Here is an 18,051-nt window from a genome sequence, read left to right as displayed (position 1 = left end):
CTGTACATGGAGATCCCTGTGTGCATATGGAGCTCATTGCACAATAGCAATTTATAAGAAAGGTGGGAGAACACTGTCTCTTGATGGGAGGGCAAGGGCTATGCTGACAGGGAAGGTGCAGACAGCTGTATCTGGCAGGCGGTTAGTGTTCTGAGATCCTGGTATCAGCAAAATTGAATATTGTCCAGGTTACCACTCTTGAACTTTTATCATTTTTACAATGGGCATTGATGAGCTACAGCTCAATCAGAAATTGACTCATTATGGATTTAAAGGGTAAATTATGTTATAATTGTGTGTATGGGCATGTATGTTTCCTGTTTTTCTTTTTTTCTTGAACAGATTAATATACAGTAGGAAAAAGTTTCTCAATACAAATGAAAAAGCCCACTCAATTTTGCCCATAATTTTGGTGCCTTTGGAAGTCTTAGACCATAAATATCAAAATGCTACTTCCTTATTATTTAATAATTCATTACTATTTTGCTATTAGTTGCAAATAACCATGTCTTAAAATATTGACTGGATTCAAGAAAACATACTGCAAAAGTCAACCATGTATGATTTCTTCTAAATTACTTCAGGGCCCAATTCTACAGCCTTTATACATGTTAAATAGCATTTAACCACACAAATATTTCCACTGATTTCAGTGGAAATTGCAGGTGCTCAGCACCTCTGAAAATCAGGCCACACACTAAACTGTTGTTTGCAAGCTACATGATGGTTGCTTTATTGAGGAATATGCCACTTCAGGAGTACTGCTAATGTCATCATTAATAGTACCAAATATACACAAAGAGTGATGCAGGATCAAGTCTGTCACCAAGTTTGGAAAACAGAGGAACATGACGATAACCTGTAAATGTAATAACAGTAAATTAATTTATTGAATACAAAAGTAGAATTGATGGTGGGTTAAGTGATGAAACAGAAGTGGCCGTATTTACTGTACAAATGAAGCATAATTTATAGTTATCTAAATAAACCCTTTAATTAAAGTAAACCAAAATGATCCATAGAGAAACACCCATTACTACAGTAGTTCTCTAACATTTCTAGCATTTTAATTCTCCTGGCATTCAGTGGTGATAAACACAGATAATGTTAGTATAGCGTCAAAGCCTCCACTGATACATAAGTTGTGATTTACACTATCCTGCAGACTTCTGCTACAGGACTGGCAAGGATTTAGAAAGGATACTCTTGGTATCCAGAAGTCTATGCTGCACATATTGCGTTTAGGACACCTCCTATTGATTAACCGGTGAAGGAAGAGTGACAATGTTCTTGTAAAAGAAACTATGCTGCAATGGTAGTGAGCTAACAAAAGAGAGGTGGGAGGCAGAAGAAGGTTTCCTACCTTCCCTGGCCACTTAAACCCTTGGGCTTTTGGGCAATCTGGAAATTTCTACAAAGAATGATGTTTGACAACCCTGTCTAAGCTCCAATGTTTATTTGACTGCATTTTCTATACACAAAGCAAATTTAGAACTGGTTTCTTGCAGTTTCGCAGAATAATATGTACATTCAAACAAAAGAGAGAGAGAGACAAAGAAATAGGTGTGCAGATTTAGCTAGTAGAATGGTAAGTATTCTGTAATAACAATGTCTGTTTTGCTCATATCTCCTTTTTTCCCAGCCCATGAAAAGAATCAATAAACATCTTTATAACTTACTACCCAGGAGGAAGAAAGTGGGGGGAGGAGAGGAGAGCTGTTAGGACTGATATAAAAGCAACAAGTAGCCCACTGCCAGCTCAGTGTTTTTCAGCCTTACACAGTCCAGGTAACATTTTTAAGAGTGCCTAAGTCACAATTTCAAAAGTCCTATGATTTAGGGCTTGTCTACACTGCTGCTTATGTCAATGTAACTTATGTTGCTCAGGGGTGTGAAAAGCCCCCCACTCTGAATGATGCAAGATACATTGACTTAAAGCGGTATCCACACCATACTATGTCTATGGGAGAGGTGGAATAATTATGCCGACAGGAAAGCACTCTCCCATTGGCATAGCGTGTCTTCACCAGACACACTACAACAGCACAGCTGCATAGGTGCAGCTGTGCCAAAGTAGTTCAGTAGTGTAGACTAGCCCTTAGACTCAGAAGTGCCTAAGTCACTTTTGAAAATGGATCCTCGGTTCTTGAGTAACTAAAGCACTTTTACCTCTTTCTCTCTTTTCCAAAAAGAGGGCTGAGATCACCTGATAATCTTGAGATATGAATTGTCCCTAACTTCAGAACTTACTCTCAAAGCTCAAGCTTTTTCTTCAGAGAGAACTGCAAGGCTTATTGTTTTGGCCAAGTTAATGGTGATATAAAGCACGGTCTTTTCTGTTTTGTTCACTTTTCTGTTTATGTTGATTTTTTCCCAGATGTCATGGAACTGGGCAGGCTCCACATGTAAACGAATAAAGTTAATGAGCATATTGAATTGCCTACTTTTGCCCTGAACTCTGTCTGCTACCAAGAAAATGACTCTATGTTCTTCATGTTTAAAGCTATGCTGACATTTTATCTGTTCTAGTAGAAGGATTTCTGGCAACTAGAAGTTCTCTGTGAGGTTTTTATAGTCACGAAAAGTTTAAATCCCGTAAACAATTATATCTGTTCGGCTAGGAGACTGTATTAAGCTGGGTTCTCAAAGGCCCTATAGCTCCTTCCTATGTTCCTCAAAGATCATTTAACAAGAGGGATTACTGCATCTTCAAGAGAGTATTGAGACACTGGAGGATGACATCTGTAGGGAAGCGAAGGGCAGTAGGTGAATCTATACACCTTTATTCACCAGTACAAGTTGGTTCTGTGTGCTTGTCAGAAGTTATTTTGAAAATCAAATACAGTAAGCAGCCAGTTTAGAGTAAGCCACCCTCCTCCTGGCATAGTGGTGTCTACATCAGCTATTCATTTGAATTCTATTCATCGGATAGGAATCAAGGAGAGGTACTAGTAAAACAAGGGGAAATTATCAGTTAGTACGCTTTTTTTATTTCCCCCATTTTATTTCCATCTTTCTGCAATTTTTTGACAATGTACAAAGAGCTCACTTGATTCTTTATCTTTATTGCCTACCTCTCTTTTGTTTTTTCAGGTTCTGGACTGAATAAAACATGGGCAATCTGGTGCCTTTATACTGGTCTTGACTGACTGTTTTTTTCACCCTCTTGCTTCCTAACTGCTGGAGCTATAACACTCTCTGAATGGATTCTGTTTACAATGTGAGTGGAGTAATACTGCAATAAATACAGCTACCAATAAGTAATATTTCCTTCAGTACTGTAGGTTGGCAGTCACATAGAATCTAATCATCATCGCTAACAATGACCCAAAAATGTGATGAATGCCACTCTGCATCTGTTGCACCTATTACAAAGTTTATGGTGTGTAATAAACCTAAAGAGAACAACAGGCTAATAGTAAAAGCTTATGCTTTTGTAGATTTTTACTCGGTGGTATGTAGTTTGCTTTTGGAGGAAGTACTACCTTTATTCATGCACAGCAGTGGTAAAGTGTATTGGCCCAGGAACTCATTTGCAGCTAGCGATATCTGATCTTCCACAACGAAGCGTACTAATGCCAGTTCTGGAACTTGAACATTAAAAGTAAAAGTTTCATTCCACCTAGGGCACAAAGCTGGGGTGGGGGTGCAGAGAGAGAGAGAGAGAGAGAAAACAATTGTAATACAAACAGCATTCTGAACAAACACATCAATGGATTGAAAAATAATGAGAACTTCTTTCCTGGCAATTAATTTATGAGCTATGCTTTCTACAAGTGAGGACAGTGCAGCACCTCCTTTTGTGCCTGACTCTGTGCCCGTTTAACTCAGTAACAAAACTCCTACTGACTGCACTTGTGCAGGCTCAGAACTTTTATGTGGATTCAGGAATAAAGATGACCAAAAAGTAGTTCTCATTTTTTGCACTCTTCAGTCAGCATAGGTAAGCCCCTCTCTACAAGTGGAGTGAGCTTTAAACATGACAGAACTAGGCACTTTATAAACATTTGTCATGCATTACCTACACACTGAGTAATTCAAACCACAAGACTGAGCAACTCTTTTTGAAGAGAACAAAAAGGGATTATGACTGACGCAGAGGTTGTGGTCAAATAAAATTTGTTATAGACCTGGAAATCTCAAGATTGTGCCAGCATGCCTCTTTTACTGCTTTGGGATTGAGGCAGATGCAAGATAAACTAAGGTAGAAAGCAGATAAACAGGAGCATAGAATGAGGACCGCCTTGTTTATAGGGAGAAACAGAAATTAAAGTGGTCATTTACCCCACTATTCTTACATATGGTTACTAAGAAAGCTGCCTTCTAAAAAAAAAAAGAGGTAAAGGGAAATGAAATGCAGAGGTTCAAAAGAAAGGGGACCACAGAGAACCTTTAGACTGAGACACCAAGGGAGAGGACCTGCAATGACACAGGTAGGAGAATGCTTGAAGAAAATGAGAAATTATTTCCCCCAAAATGGCATTTGGACCCTCAAGCAGTTAAGGGAATGGCTCTTACTGAAACCTTCCTAAGTTAAGGATGGAATGGATTGATGATTCTTTCACATAAATGCCTTTATCCATCCACTAATCAGTAAAGACCACCAATACCTCGTAGTATGTGATGAAGGTTCTTTTCTTAATGGAGGAGGGAAGGACTTTCTTGACCACCTAGGAAATTCCATGCTTCCTTAACATGATATTCTGCTCAAGCTGACCGAGGCTTAGATAAAGAAATTGTCTTTGTGACAGAATATCTTTTATGAAAGAAAAAAGAATTTTTCACTCTCTGAATGGTCTCCGCTTATCATGATACCATGGTCTACTGAGCCAGGCCAGAGCAATGAGCATGACTATCACAGATCTTGACTTATTTTCTTTGGTATCATACACAACAGTGGAAGAGGAGGCAAGGTGTCTGAAAAACTGAAGTGCTAGGGGTAATAAGAAGGAAACACTAATTCATATATGTCCTGGGTCTCCTGTGGATTCATTTTGGCTCCCCCACTTAATCCTTCAAACTTTTTCATCTGCATCAGAACACATGCACACAAACACAGACATGCTGTAGAGACAGGCCAGGATGGAAGATGGTCAATGGAGTTGCGCTGATCTACACCAATTGATGAATTGTCCCAAGAAAACCAGGGTGATCCTGCCAAGGTGACCTGAATCTGATCTGATATTTCACCACAGATGGTGAAGGTGGACTTTTGGTCTTTCCTTTTCTTATCCCTTGACACAGGTTTGCTCACTTTGTCTTCTCAGTTGAAAGAGATGGTTGGTATGAAAGAGAAATCAACTAAGGTTGATGGAAAAACAAACCAGAAATGTCAGAGGCTGTCTTTGCTACCTCTCTGTAATGAGCCAGAAAGATTTTTCACAGGAGTGGGGAGAAAGGGAGGGAAAGAGGAGAGAAAGAAGTGTACTGGCTGAAGGGTAAAAAATGGTAAAATCATGTCCTGTAATTCAGCTTCTCTGAAGAGATAATTTGACTGGGTTCCTACTCTGAAGAGCCACATGCCTTCAGAGTGTTGATTCGTATGCTGAAAGGGGGGATATCCTATAAGCAGTAGCATGCTGCTTTACCCATGAGACATTGAGGCATTGATCTTTACCTGGCTTAAAGCCTTCTGAGTTTCAGCAATCTAATTCTATGGGGAACATCTGTGTCAAAAGACTACCGTACTAAGACTTTGTCTTGCGTGGTTCAAGGCTTTAAGGAGCCATTCTGATTACCTCTTAAAACAACAATGCATTGAAGCTACTCACTTCACTCTAGAGTCGAAAGAATCAGTGGCTCCCAGAAAAAAGTTCTTCACTGATATTCAACACAGAGCATACCACAATAGATTAAGAAGAGTAGATAAGGTCCAGCTTTGTTAGAACATTCTGCACCAACATCACATATTAATGTGCTTTAACATCCCAGTGTTATGGTGCATGAAGAATGGATGCTGCTTCTAACAAAGGACCTGTAGTAAACGAACAAACCCTGGTTTTCAGGTCTCCCTTGATGGCACCTGCCTTGTGCTGATCAACAAGGACCATTTCTGCACCAAGACAAGGTTGCATAAGCTTTGCCAGATGATGTCTGCAGCACACTGACACTGGGTTTTGTGGTGACACTCCTTGCTGATCCGACCCCTATTGAGCTCCCAAGCATTGCTGTGATATGCACCAAGGAACTGATAGGCACTGGCCTCTGAATATAGAGTCTGAATTGCCAGGTTGGTCATCTAATGCAGTCCTGTACCAGTGCTGCTTACCTTGATTCAATGCCTGCCTGCATTGAGGAACTACTCTCATGGGTTGAGGTGGTCCCTCCATGTCAGGTCAGGTTGAGGCACAATGGTGAGAGAGGGCAAGGGAAGCTGCCCATATTTTACCTGTTGTATATGTAAACAAATGCTTTCAGTCTCTACGACGGACAATCCATAATTTTTCATACAAGCATGATGGTAACAAAGAACGTTTTTTTTTTTTAAATGAAAAAAATCTAGTTTCAAATTCTTCAGCTTTAGTTTACTGTCTTCAGACTAATCTTGTTGGAACACAGCTTGTTATGCGGTTGTTTTTGTTGATCAGTCTTTACACCTAGTGCCCACTTTTGCTATTAATCTGTGCAGCACAGCTTTTTGCTATGGAGTAAATTACTGGAGAAACACCTTCTATCTGATATTAAGTTATTCTGTGTGAAACAGTATTGAAATCATGTACAGTGAAAAGACTATGTTCTACTTACCATTGCTTTTTATGACACAAGTCTGTTGTTTTACTTGATCTTCTGGCACACCATGAATTTCTATCTGGACTAAAGGATCAGCTTTATTGGTCCTGGAGAGGTTACTAGGTGGTAACTGATAACCACTAATAAGCTGCATAAATGAAAACGATACATAAGACCTCACTTGGGCTTGAAAATGTAATTTATTATAGCAATTTTAACATTAAACTGTACATTCAACAATTGCTCAGTGCAGTCTAGCATATAAAGTTGAAGCTACATAAGAAACTTTTCCAAAGAGTATATACCAACTGAAATGTAATTGAGACTACCGTGCTTCAAACGTAATTCTATCTCCGGCTAATGTGATTCTCAGTTTAATTATCTTAAAACCTTTGCAGCTAAATAATAATTTTGGAAAAGAACATGCTTCTGTCTCTTGGTTTTTACCAGAGTATGACCACTTTAAGGAGATTTTATTCAATCACTAGCTACAGAAATTTGCTGTTTAATTAACGAAGGAAGGCCCATGTGAATTCCCTCTTGTGGGTTTCCCACTTCCTGTCATCAAATTCATGGAACCACTACCCAGGATGTGTCCATTGGGGCTGCACAAGTGTCCCCTAGTGACATCAGCCTCTAAGGGAGAGTAGCCCCTAACCACTTCAGTTCCTTCGCCTCTGCAATGAAGTGTTAGTAACCTCTGTGTGTTTTGTCTGCTTTGAGACACCAGGTCCCTACTGTTGATTATAGACTCATAGACTTTAAAGCCAGAAGTGACCATCACGATCATCAAGTCTGAACTTCTGCATATCACAGGCTACAGAATCTCACTCACCAACCCCTGTAATAGACCCATAACCTCTGGCTGAGTTGTTGGAGTCCTCAAATCATGATTTAAAGACTTCAAGTTACAGAGAATCCACCATTTATTCTAGTTCAAATCAGAAAATGACTCGTGCTCCATGCTTCAGAGGCAGGGCCAGCTCTACCATTGTTGCCACCCCAAACAGCGCGCCGAATTGCCGCCACCGCAAGCAGCTGAACATAGAAGCCGCTGCCGATTTACCGCCACGGATGGCTGAAGAGAGAGGCTGCCACCGCGGAAACACCCTAACGGCACACGGACTGCCGCCCCTTGCAGATTGCCGCCCCATAACCTGCTTGGAACGCTGGTGCCTGGAGCCGGCCCTGTTCAGAGGACTGAAAAAAGAATCCCAGGGCCTCTGCCTGTCTGACCTGGGGGAACCATCCTTCCCAACCACAAATATGGCAATCAGACCTTGAGCATATGGGTGAGACCCACCAGCCAGACACCTGGGAAAGACTTCGCTGTAGAAATTCAGAACCCTCCCCATCTAGCATCTCATATCCAGCCACTGGAGATATTTGCTAATAGCAGTCACAGATGAGCCATATACTATATTGTAGGCAACCTCATCATAACATCCCATCCATAAACTTATCCAGTTCAGTCTTGAAACAACTTAGGGTTTTTTACCCCCACTACTCCTCTTGTAAGGCTGTTCCAGAACTTCACTCCTCTGGTGGTTAAAAACCTTTCTCTAATTTCAAGCCTAATCTTGTTGATGGTGATTGTAATCTTGTAATCTTGCCACTGGCCTCGGTAGCCCCCAGCAGCTGGTGCCACTAGTCCTTGCCCAAGCTAAGATTTAGTCAAGTATTTATAGTACAAATCATGGACAGGTCATGGACTGTGAATTTTTGTTTATTGGCCATGACCTATACATGACTTGTACTAAAAATACCCATGACTTAATTGAAGCCTTAATAATAAGCACCATTTTAAACATTAGCTTGAAGCTTCTGATAATTTCACTGTAGACTTGAGGAGAGTAGAAATGTACACTTGAGAGAAAAATACATGATATGCTACAAAAATGGTGTCCCTAAAATGTCCCTTAAAATAAAGAGGCATTATCGTTCATGTTGTTGTCCCTTATTTCCATCCAACAAAGGTGGTCACCCTACTTTCCAGCTCCAGAGGACTAGCCTGACCAACTTCATTTGATGATTCTAAGTTCAGGAGCTCTGAACCAGGGCCCTAAGGTAAAGCCCTTATGAACTTTGTTAAGACTGCTCCTTCCCTCATGTGCCATGATCAGCTGAACTGGCATCAGGGGATCCATGTTCCCTACAAGGCAAGTTATGGAAGGGACACCAGGAAAACAGGGAATGCAGGGAGTTAGGGTGGAAGCAACTCAGCCACATGGACAGAGCAATGCGCAGGGTTTAGTAAAGTTCCACCTATTCAAATTAACCTGCCTTCAGCTTCACTCTTGGCTAATGAAACACTTGAGAAACACCTTCTTAAAGGGGACATCGTTTCTTTAGTTGTTTTGCCTTCCCCTTGCTTGTGTCCTGTACAAATAGCAAACTAGTTTCCCCCATTCATGAGCCTGGTAATTAATTCATTCTCTTCTTTATTGTGAACTGTTTTCTCTTTGACGCTTGTCTCTGAATTTTCTTTCTCTAACCACCATCTCTCCTGTCCTTCCATGTTGCCTGATCCCCCTCCCTTTAACATCATTACTCTTATGTTCTGAGGCCTCCATTCCATCAGTCCCTGAAATGTCATTGCTGCCTTGGCCTTCCCGCTACCTAGCCTGCACATTCTTCAACTCTGTTAACCTAAAATTCTGCTCGCACACTCTCTCTCTCTACTGTACACAATCACTTCATTTTTGTTACTAATCCTAATTAACCCCTAGACCACAAGCTGGGTTTTCTCCTCATCTCTTCCAGCTCTATATAAATAATGAATAATATAATTGATGTATATGCATGAGAGCTTGAAAACATTAAATCACGTCCATCATGTAATCCGTGTGCTCACTATTAGGGTAGTATGATGTGCTGAATAAGGCACACACATTGTGTAATCCTTATACAATCCCTATTTAATTAATGTCTTATTCCTGCAATTTATTTCACTGACAGCAATGAAACAATAATTATACATTAATTCTATGCTAATTAAATAGCATTTAAATAAGTGGTATACAGTATGATCAGCAATAACATTTCATTGTGAAACTAGTTTTCTAATGATAGAGAATTTGGAACTTTTCTTTTTGGAGATGAAAAGGAGAATTTTTTTTTTTTAAATAAGATCCATTGTAAGGGATTTTTAAAACTAAACCAGGGTTTGTATGACAGTAAAGCACAGAGGATGCCATCCAAATTTTTACAATTCTGTCTTTTACCAAATTAATTATATCATAGTATATATGCTATGCCTAATATTTAATGAAGAAAAATGACAAATTAGAGCTTATAGAGCTTGATCCTGCTCCCATTGTGACCGTACACGTTTTCCTTTACCAGATATAACACGGACGATCATGTAACTGAGATTAACCACGTTTGCTCTTTTACTTCACCAGTTTTTAGCTCAGTATAAGTTTATAAATTATAGTTGAAGGAAGACCCAGATTCCTTAATATAAATGTAGACAATGTTGGCCGCATATTGTCTATTTGTAGCGGTTGGCAGCGGACCAAACCCTTCAGGTTACTCCAGAGAATCTGAACAGCCTAGCAAAATTCTCCATCTCACTCCTAAGGTTTAGGCCTGCCACTTGGCTTTCCGTTTTGTGTCTTCAGAGGGGTTGCTGGTCTGCCTATCTTCTCTCAGTTCTCCAGGAGGTGCCAGGATGGTCACTTCCCAATTCTACCACCATGATCGTCAGATGTGGCACCTAGTATAAGCCAGTTTTACCCCACCCAAGCCATAGAAAGTCATCTGGATTTTGGGGTTGGGACAAAAAGCATTCATCATAGGGTATAAAGATTAGGAATACACCGTGCTGTCAGGTACCACACAACTGAGCTGACTGCAGAAAAACCTCATTATCTTTACTGTATAAAATATGCCAAAAGATGATGAGGTTTTCCTGCAATCAGCCAGTAAGAAAACTTCAGGGGTTCCCCAAGTAACTGTGCACTAAGGATTATAGGGCTCCTCATATTTGGTATGGGCCCCTCCTATATTGGAAAGGACATAGTAGTGGACTGTCCCACACTGGACAGCTGCCATAAAACCCTGCTTGAGGGAGTGGCCACTCTGTGCCCCTAAAAAATGTGAGGCAGTCCATTGCCCTCCCCCGCCCCCATGCAATGATTAGAACAAAATGCACCGTGATGGGACGAGAAGGGTTGGGGAAGCGGGCAGAGAGGGAAACCCTGTGTAGAGAGAGTGGAAGGTTATGAGGGTCATGCAAGTAATGATACCCACCCAAATTCCAGTTGAGTTCTGTGCAAATCTTTTTTTATATCCTTAGTGTCTAACAACAGCACTGTATACGAAAGATGTAAGCATAGTTTTACCCTGTTGCAGCTCATACATCTCATAAGATAATTAGATATCTACCTCAGTACAAGCCATATTTATATTTTTAGACACCATTTTGTACAAGTTACTTGTTTCCTCAAACATCAAGGGAAAGGAGTGTCTTTAAGCAAAATGATGTGAAATGAAACTAAGAAACCATACAAGCAATATCAAATATACTATGTTGGCACAATGATATCAAGGCACTTTATAGTTCTAAGTTATCCAACCAGCTTAAGGCACAATGAGCTTTTGAAGAAAAAGAAAAGGTACCAGTAATAAATACTTATGAGAGGCAGTTAATATAGTTCAGCTAATTCAACGAGAGATATTTCCATAAATTATAAATGAGATTGTCAATAAACCACTCTTACCCTTATTGAAAGAGTTATTGGATTATGGTTTCCTGTTACATTATATGGATTAAACTGTGTAGCAGAATCTCTCATGAATTCTGGTTTTAGAAGATAGCCACAACCACCGTTGTCCATAAATTTTCCATTTTGCAGTTCCATCTGTAGTCCAGGTGTCTGGAAATTTAAGGCCACTGTAAGAAAAATAATGTCATCTGAATACTGCAGATGACAACGCTTCAGAATTAACCTAACCCTAGTTGTAGTTTAAACAGATATGAAAATGAAATAATAATAGACTGTCACCTGCAGGATGCCATTGTCTTCACATGCAGGACGCTGCTATCTTTCCAATTTGGTAGTAGGCACCAAGGCTCTGTTCTGCACTGAAAGGCCTGTGAGCCAGTGGCAGCTCCCATGGACCCTAAGTGCAGCTCACTAAGTTCCCTCTAAGCTGCATGGCCGCACGGCTGTGCAGCAGGCTATAAATAGCTGTGCAGCAGCTCTAAAGGGCCATGCAGCGGGGACCTGGAGAGGGGAGAGGTAGGGAGTGGGCAGGAATTCGGGAAGGGAGCAAGTTGGGGCTTGCAGGGCTGCTGTGGGCCTCTCTCCCGGCTCTGGAGCTCCCTGCTGATGGAGGGGAGAGAGGGCCCCTTCCCCTGGAGCTCCATGTTGCCTGCCAGCAGGTGGGAGAGAGAGGTCCCTTCACCAGAGCTAGCTGCTGCTGGCAGGGAGAGGGCTGGGGGGACTCCTCTGGCCCCAGTCCTGGGGCAGCCTGCCTGCAACCCCAAACGCCTCATCTCCGGCCCCAACCCAGAGCCTGCACCCCCAGCCAGAGCCCTCACACCCCCACAACCCGCATCCCAACCCTCTGCCGCAGCCTTAAGCCCCCTCCTGCACCCTGAACCCCTCGTCCCTGGCCCCACCCTACAGCCCTCACCCCTGCACCCCAACCCTCTGCCCCAGTCTTGAGCCCCTGGGCTTTATGCATCCGATGAAGTGAGCTGTAGCTCACGAAAGCTTATCCTCAAATAAATTGGTTAGTCTCTAAGGTGCCACAAGTACTCCTTTTCTTTTTTGCAAATACAGCCTAACACGGCTGCCACTCTGAAAACTGACCAACGAATATTTGGACTGCCTTACTGGGATTGCAATGACAGATTCCAAATACACCTCTACCCCGATATAACGCACATTCGGATATAAAGCGGTAAAGCAGCGCTCGGGGCAGACGGGGCTGCGCGCTTCAGTGGCTCAGCGCATCAGCGTGTCTGGCTCCAACACACTGCTCTGAGTGGCATGTTAAGGGTGCTGGGCTGGGGGGCGAGGGATTGGATAAGGGGCAGAGGGTCTCGGGGGGCGATCGGGGCAGGGCTCCCCCTCCCCCAGGGTCATGGAGACAGGAGCTGTGGGGGGGCACTTTTGGAGGCCCCACAGGCCCAGAGTGGCCCAGGTGATTAGCGGGGGGCCGGGAGCAGCCCGCTCTGCTTCCCTCGCCCCGGTCCCAGCCGTGTCACTCAGGGGAGGGGGCTTGGGGCAAGTTCTCTGCTATTGCACTGTATACTGTTCTTTCCAGAAACTTTACAAATGCAACCCTTGGGAAACACTTCAGCATGTTTTTTTCTAACTTCTGCACAGCATCTCTAAATGGACCCTGGCTCAGTGAAGTTCTACTGTGGAAAGGGAAGAGGCAGGTTACTGTGAGCTAACATATGGCAATTGTACTGATTTAATCAAAAATGGGTGTCACTTTTGGCAAGATGGCCGGAAAGACCAAGAAGTTTCAAGTTTAATTAAAAATGTTCATTGCAAACATGTTTATGTATGGTGAGAAATGATTGTGTACACTTTTTAATTGCTATGTGACCCAAATACTTCCTCAGCGCTTAAGATGCTGATTTTTATCAGTTCACACCTGTCAAATTTTCCTTTTCCCAGCAGCTCAGAACATTTTCTGTTTGCTGCAGCTGCAATGTGGAAATAAAACAGCGCACTTCTTAGCAAGATATTATAATTCATGAGATAAAGCCAACACTGCACGAGAGCCACTTAACAAAATTTTCTCCGTTCCAGCATCTTGGAGTTTCTTGTTCACATTCATCATGGAAAATTCACACGGAACTAATATGACATGTATTAAACAGCATGATGATAAAAAGGTATTTACTCGTTGTCCTGGCAGGTAAAAAAATGAGGCCTTTAAGTACTACAAGTCACTGCTAATAATTCAGGAAGAGAGCCTTATTCTGTGTTCCATGAGATGCTCCTGAGGACATTCTGCGCCAAAATTAAAAATTCTATGCACAATATTTTGCAAAATTCTGCAAATTTTATTTGTCAATAAATAAATGCAGAGGCTCCAGCATGGCAGTGGGGAGCACAGGCCTCTGGCTGCATGAAAGTGGAAGATCACCCTGCAGCCCCCCAGACACAGTCTCAGAGATGAGGCTGCACCCAACCCTGACACAGCACAAGGCCTGGGCCTGCCCCAGAAACACCCTGGGGCCCTGCCCCTCTGTATCGGGCGCACTGAGTGTGGGGCAGGATCTAGATGTGGAGGAGCTCAGGTGTGGAGGTGAGAGGATTCTGTGTGGGACAATCTGGGTGCAGGCAGCTCAGTGCAGGGTGTAGGTGTGGGGGGATTTGGATGCACAGAGGCTCGTTGGGAGGGTTCCAGATGTAGGGGCAATCAGACTCTGCAGAGGCTTCTAGGTGAAGGTTGTTGGAGCTCAGAGGGGTTTGGGTGTGGGGGGTTTCAGCAGGGGGGGCTCAGGGTGCTGGAGGAGTGGGGCTTGGTGGGGTGGGGGTCTGGCTGCAGCTAGTTGGCAGTCTATGGTGTGGGGGTCTGGATGTGGAGACTCAGGGTGGTGCAGGGGGTGGGGCATCAGGGTGGGGGTTTTAGTGCAGGGAGTTCAGTAGAGGGTGGTCTGGGTGCAGGGGGGCTCCAGATGCAGGGATTGAGGTTCAGTGGGGTGGGGTTTGGGTATGGAGGACTATGGGGGTTCTGGATATACTGGGTGAGGCTTGGCAGGAATGTCTGGGTATGGGAGGTCCAGATGCACAGGGGTTGGGTGGATGGGGGAGCAGCTCCCCATCCAGTGACCCCCTCCCCGCACAGCTGAGGAGTGATGGGGGCAGGAAGCAGGAGAGGATGCTGAGCTTCCTGCAGTGGGGGGAGGTTCTGGGAATGGGGCTGACACAGCACCAGGAACTCCTTGCAGGGGAAGAGGAAGTCCCATCCTCTCCTGCCTCTAGGCCAGCCAGGACTAGCAGCTGATCCCGGCTCAGTTAGGAGCTACTGGCTCGGGGGTCCCCAGCCCCACGGTGATCTACCTCTAGACGGCTGCTCTCGATGTCTGAAATGTTGTACCTGTGCTACTAGTGAGTGGGGCATGACTGCTCTTGCAGCTTTTCTTTGCTTCCCTGTCAGAAAGTAATTTTTCTGTGGGGAAGCAAAGAAATCTGACATGAATTCACATTCCCCTAGGAGTAATGAGAGAATACAATCTACTAAATCAATATGTAGCAAATTTCAAAATTCTTTGTTTCAAGGAGAAAATGCAAGAAGTTTGGATCCTTCTTCCTTACAAAAACTTCTTCACCATTTAACCAATTCACTTTTTATTTCTGTAGTGATATTTATAAAGCATCCAATTGTTTGTGATTCATACTGCAAGAAACCTGGAGTTCATTTAATCCTTTCATGTGTGATTCAGATTTTAAAAGCAAGATGCCAGTACAAGCAATGAATGCACTGGAACTTTTACTACCAAGGAATTATAACATAAAGTAGGTCAGCATGTCTTTTGCGATGGTATAGTTTAAAGTGTGCAGCTGAAGTGAATCAAGACAAAAACAAAACAGAGATGGCTTCAAATAGCAGTGAAAAAATTGTATATGTTTTTGTAACTTCTGCATGATGAAATAAACTGCATGATTGTACATAATGAGACTGCTGCTAACTTTGCCAAACTTCAGAAGCTGCTAAACAGAAAAACCTGATTTAACAAGCATAACAAGCAATGGGGAATAGTTGATGGTGTCTTGTATTAGGTAACACGCTACTGTGGTACAAACATAGAGCAATACTATTGTGACTTAATACACCAGAACATCAGCACTGTATTTTGACTTAATTTTTTGCCTCAAATTAGAAATTAAAAATGTACTGAGGATAAGATTCTTAATTTAGCCATTAAAGTCAATATGGCTACACACGTGTAACAGAGATAAGATTTCAGTTGAAGATTTTTGTTTTACTATATACGTATATGCTCAGCTTTTATTTCCTAAGAATTCAGTGAAAATATCAGCAACATGACTGGCCAACTTGGCCTGTCCTGGCATGTCTATTATTCGATTGTGCCTGTCTGTGAACAGTTGCTGAAAAATTCCCATTCTGACTGACTGGATTAACGAAAGAATACAAGTTTCTAGTGTCATCCCGGGTTCTTAACTTTCTTTTCTAAATGGACCATAACAAGACAGATGCCCCTGCAATACTGAAATGAAACCAACAGTTGTCAAGGGGAGCAAGAACAGATGAATTTGATTCCACTCCCTTTCTCTAATCCTCTGTTGAACCAAATTTGTGCAGTCACCTTTAATCAGTTCTCAAGTACAAAGGTAAACAGACCTGCATGAACTATTGCAGCAACTGCTGAAGCCCTACAGGAAATGGTGCAAAGGATTCTGGGGCACATCTGAGGAGGGCAGGATGTGAAAGGAAGACTGTGGCATCAAAATATGAAAAGGATTGAGAAATCTTGCCTTAAACGAATATTTTCAAGTAGTTACATGGAATAGCAGCAAGATATGAACATTACTAAGTCAGTCTTCTCCCCTTGGTACACACTTTAAACATTTGTAGACCATTAGTATGCTCCCTCTCAAGTCAGTCCCTCCAGCCTCCCAATCATTTTCATTACTCTTTTCTGAACTTTCTTCAGATCATCAACATCTTTGTAGATAAGTACGGAAAAGGCATGAATCTCCCTAAGACTTGAGAACACAGAGACTTCAAGGTCCACTGAGTTTGTTTCATGTGGAGATATACCATGGATATTAAAAAACTATATTGCAGCCATCAGGCCTTGTAATGGGGTATACAAACCCCACACAAGTGGAGACGGGGTTAAGCAGCTGCTTTGGACCCAGGCAGCTCCACCTGCAAAGCACTCGTGGCTTGGAGGAAGAGCTCCGAAGGAAAGCAGTTCAGCTCAGGAAGGCAACAGAGAGTGGAGGTGACCTGACCTGCATTCTGAACCCCTCAGAAGGAGCTCCAACTATCTGACATGTGGCTGTAATAAAGTTGCCAAACTCAAAGGGAAGAGACTTGTGAGTCTCAGAAGGTCTGAGACTTTATCTTTGATTCCAGGGATTTAATGCCTTTACTTTACTTGTTGAGAAAGAGGGATCTGGTAGGGAGTGATTGGGGGAGGCAGCAGTATAGCACTTTGGTGGTACAGGACATAGCTGCTTATACTGGGCCCTGGATTGGAACCTGGCAGACAGGGTGAGCTTGGATTCCCCTACCAACACATAGGGGGTGCCAAAGGTAGAAGCTGACCCCCAAAACAAAGAGTCGAAGGAAAAGAAGCATCTGAGGACAGAAGGGTTAAGACGCTGAAACCTGAAGCCAGGGGAAGACCTGGAGCCCCTGCACCTAGTCCAGAGGGCTGCCCCATTGCTGGACTTTTTATATACCCCAAAAGGGGATGGCATAAAACCTGTGGTCCTGGCCAGAGGACTGAATCATGGAAGGGGCAGACCATCTCAGGACCAGAGTGGCTGCCAACAGGGAGGTGCCAGGAAAGAATAGAACCTGCCACACCCTGCTCAACCATGGGGTGGCCACTGTGGTGAGTGATCCCCTTCACAGGCCCTACGTCAACATCATCCTTGCAGATACCTGCCAGCTCTGGCAAATCCTAACATGACCTGAATCCTAACTAGAGTTCAATTAAGAGAAGGCTTTGAATTAAGTCATATCTGTCAGGACTCCAGTGTATTCCAATTGTCTTTTCAGCTAAATCTGTGACTTTGAATAGTTTATCAGGGACCTAGCACACCAAAGGTGGCATAATATATCCATGGATTCCTTCCAGCATGCTGCCTATGATCAGCCAGTTGTCCATCTGTATAGTTATGAGATAACTCCCACTAAGCACTTTGTGAATACATGTGGCAGCAGCTCCAGCCCAAAGTAAATACAAAGAATTTGTAGCAGTGTTCATATACGACAAATCTGAAATACATCATGTGCTTAAGAAGTCTATCCCATACTACAGGTGTTTTGCGTGGTTCATAGCCCATTGCTGTAATCTAGAACAGTGGTTTTCAATGTTTTTTCATTTGCAGAGCCCTAAAAAATTTCAAATGGCGGTATGGACCCCTTTAGAAATTCAACCTGTGGTCCATGGACCCCTACTGTACAAGTCTTTGACTGAAAACTGACTGAACAGCATTTAACTATAAATGTTGCACGTGCTCGGCATGGGATTTGACACAGCATGAGAAAGGGCACTAAACTGTGGGTTTCTATGGTAAGAACAGCACTTCTGGGTTTTGACCTGTAGGTGGGGATATTCACATACTTTTCTTGATCAGAAAAACAGAA

At 42.8% G+C, this 18,051-nt stretch overlaps 1 protein-coding gene across 1 annotated transcript in view; it reads right to left on the bottom strand.

Moving 5' to 3' along the window:
- Positions 1-776: 776 nt before the first annotated feature.
- The window catches only part of PLCZ1 (phospholipase C zeta 1), a 122,648-nt gene continuing 105,373 nt past the window's right edge, over positions 777-18,051 (bottom strand). The window contains exons 10-13 of the mRNA XM_073319008.2: positions 11,454-11,626; positions 6,745-6,877; positions 3,486-3,635; positions 777-859 (exon numbers count right to left, since the gene is read on the bottom strand). Coding sequence (XP_073175109.1) covers positions 777-859; positions 3,486-3,635; positions 6,745-6,877; positions 11,454-11,626 — 539 coding nt within the window. The remainder of the gene's footprint in view (positions 860-3,485; positions 3,636-6,744; positions 6,878-11,453; positions 11,627-18,051) is intronic.

Source organism: Lepidochelys kempii, chromosome 1 (assembly GCF_965140285.1).
Source record: "Lepidochelys kempii isolate rLepKem1 chromosome 1, rLepKem1.hap1, whole genome shotgun sequence".
In the NCBI taxonomy this organism is placed as follows: domain Eukaryota; kingdom Metazoa; phylum Chordata; order Testudines; family Cheloniidae; genus Lepidochelys; species Lepidochelys kempii.
Note: the sequence above shows the minus strand (reverse complement) of the source record. Positions and strands in the feature narration are given on the sequence as shown.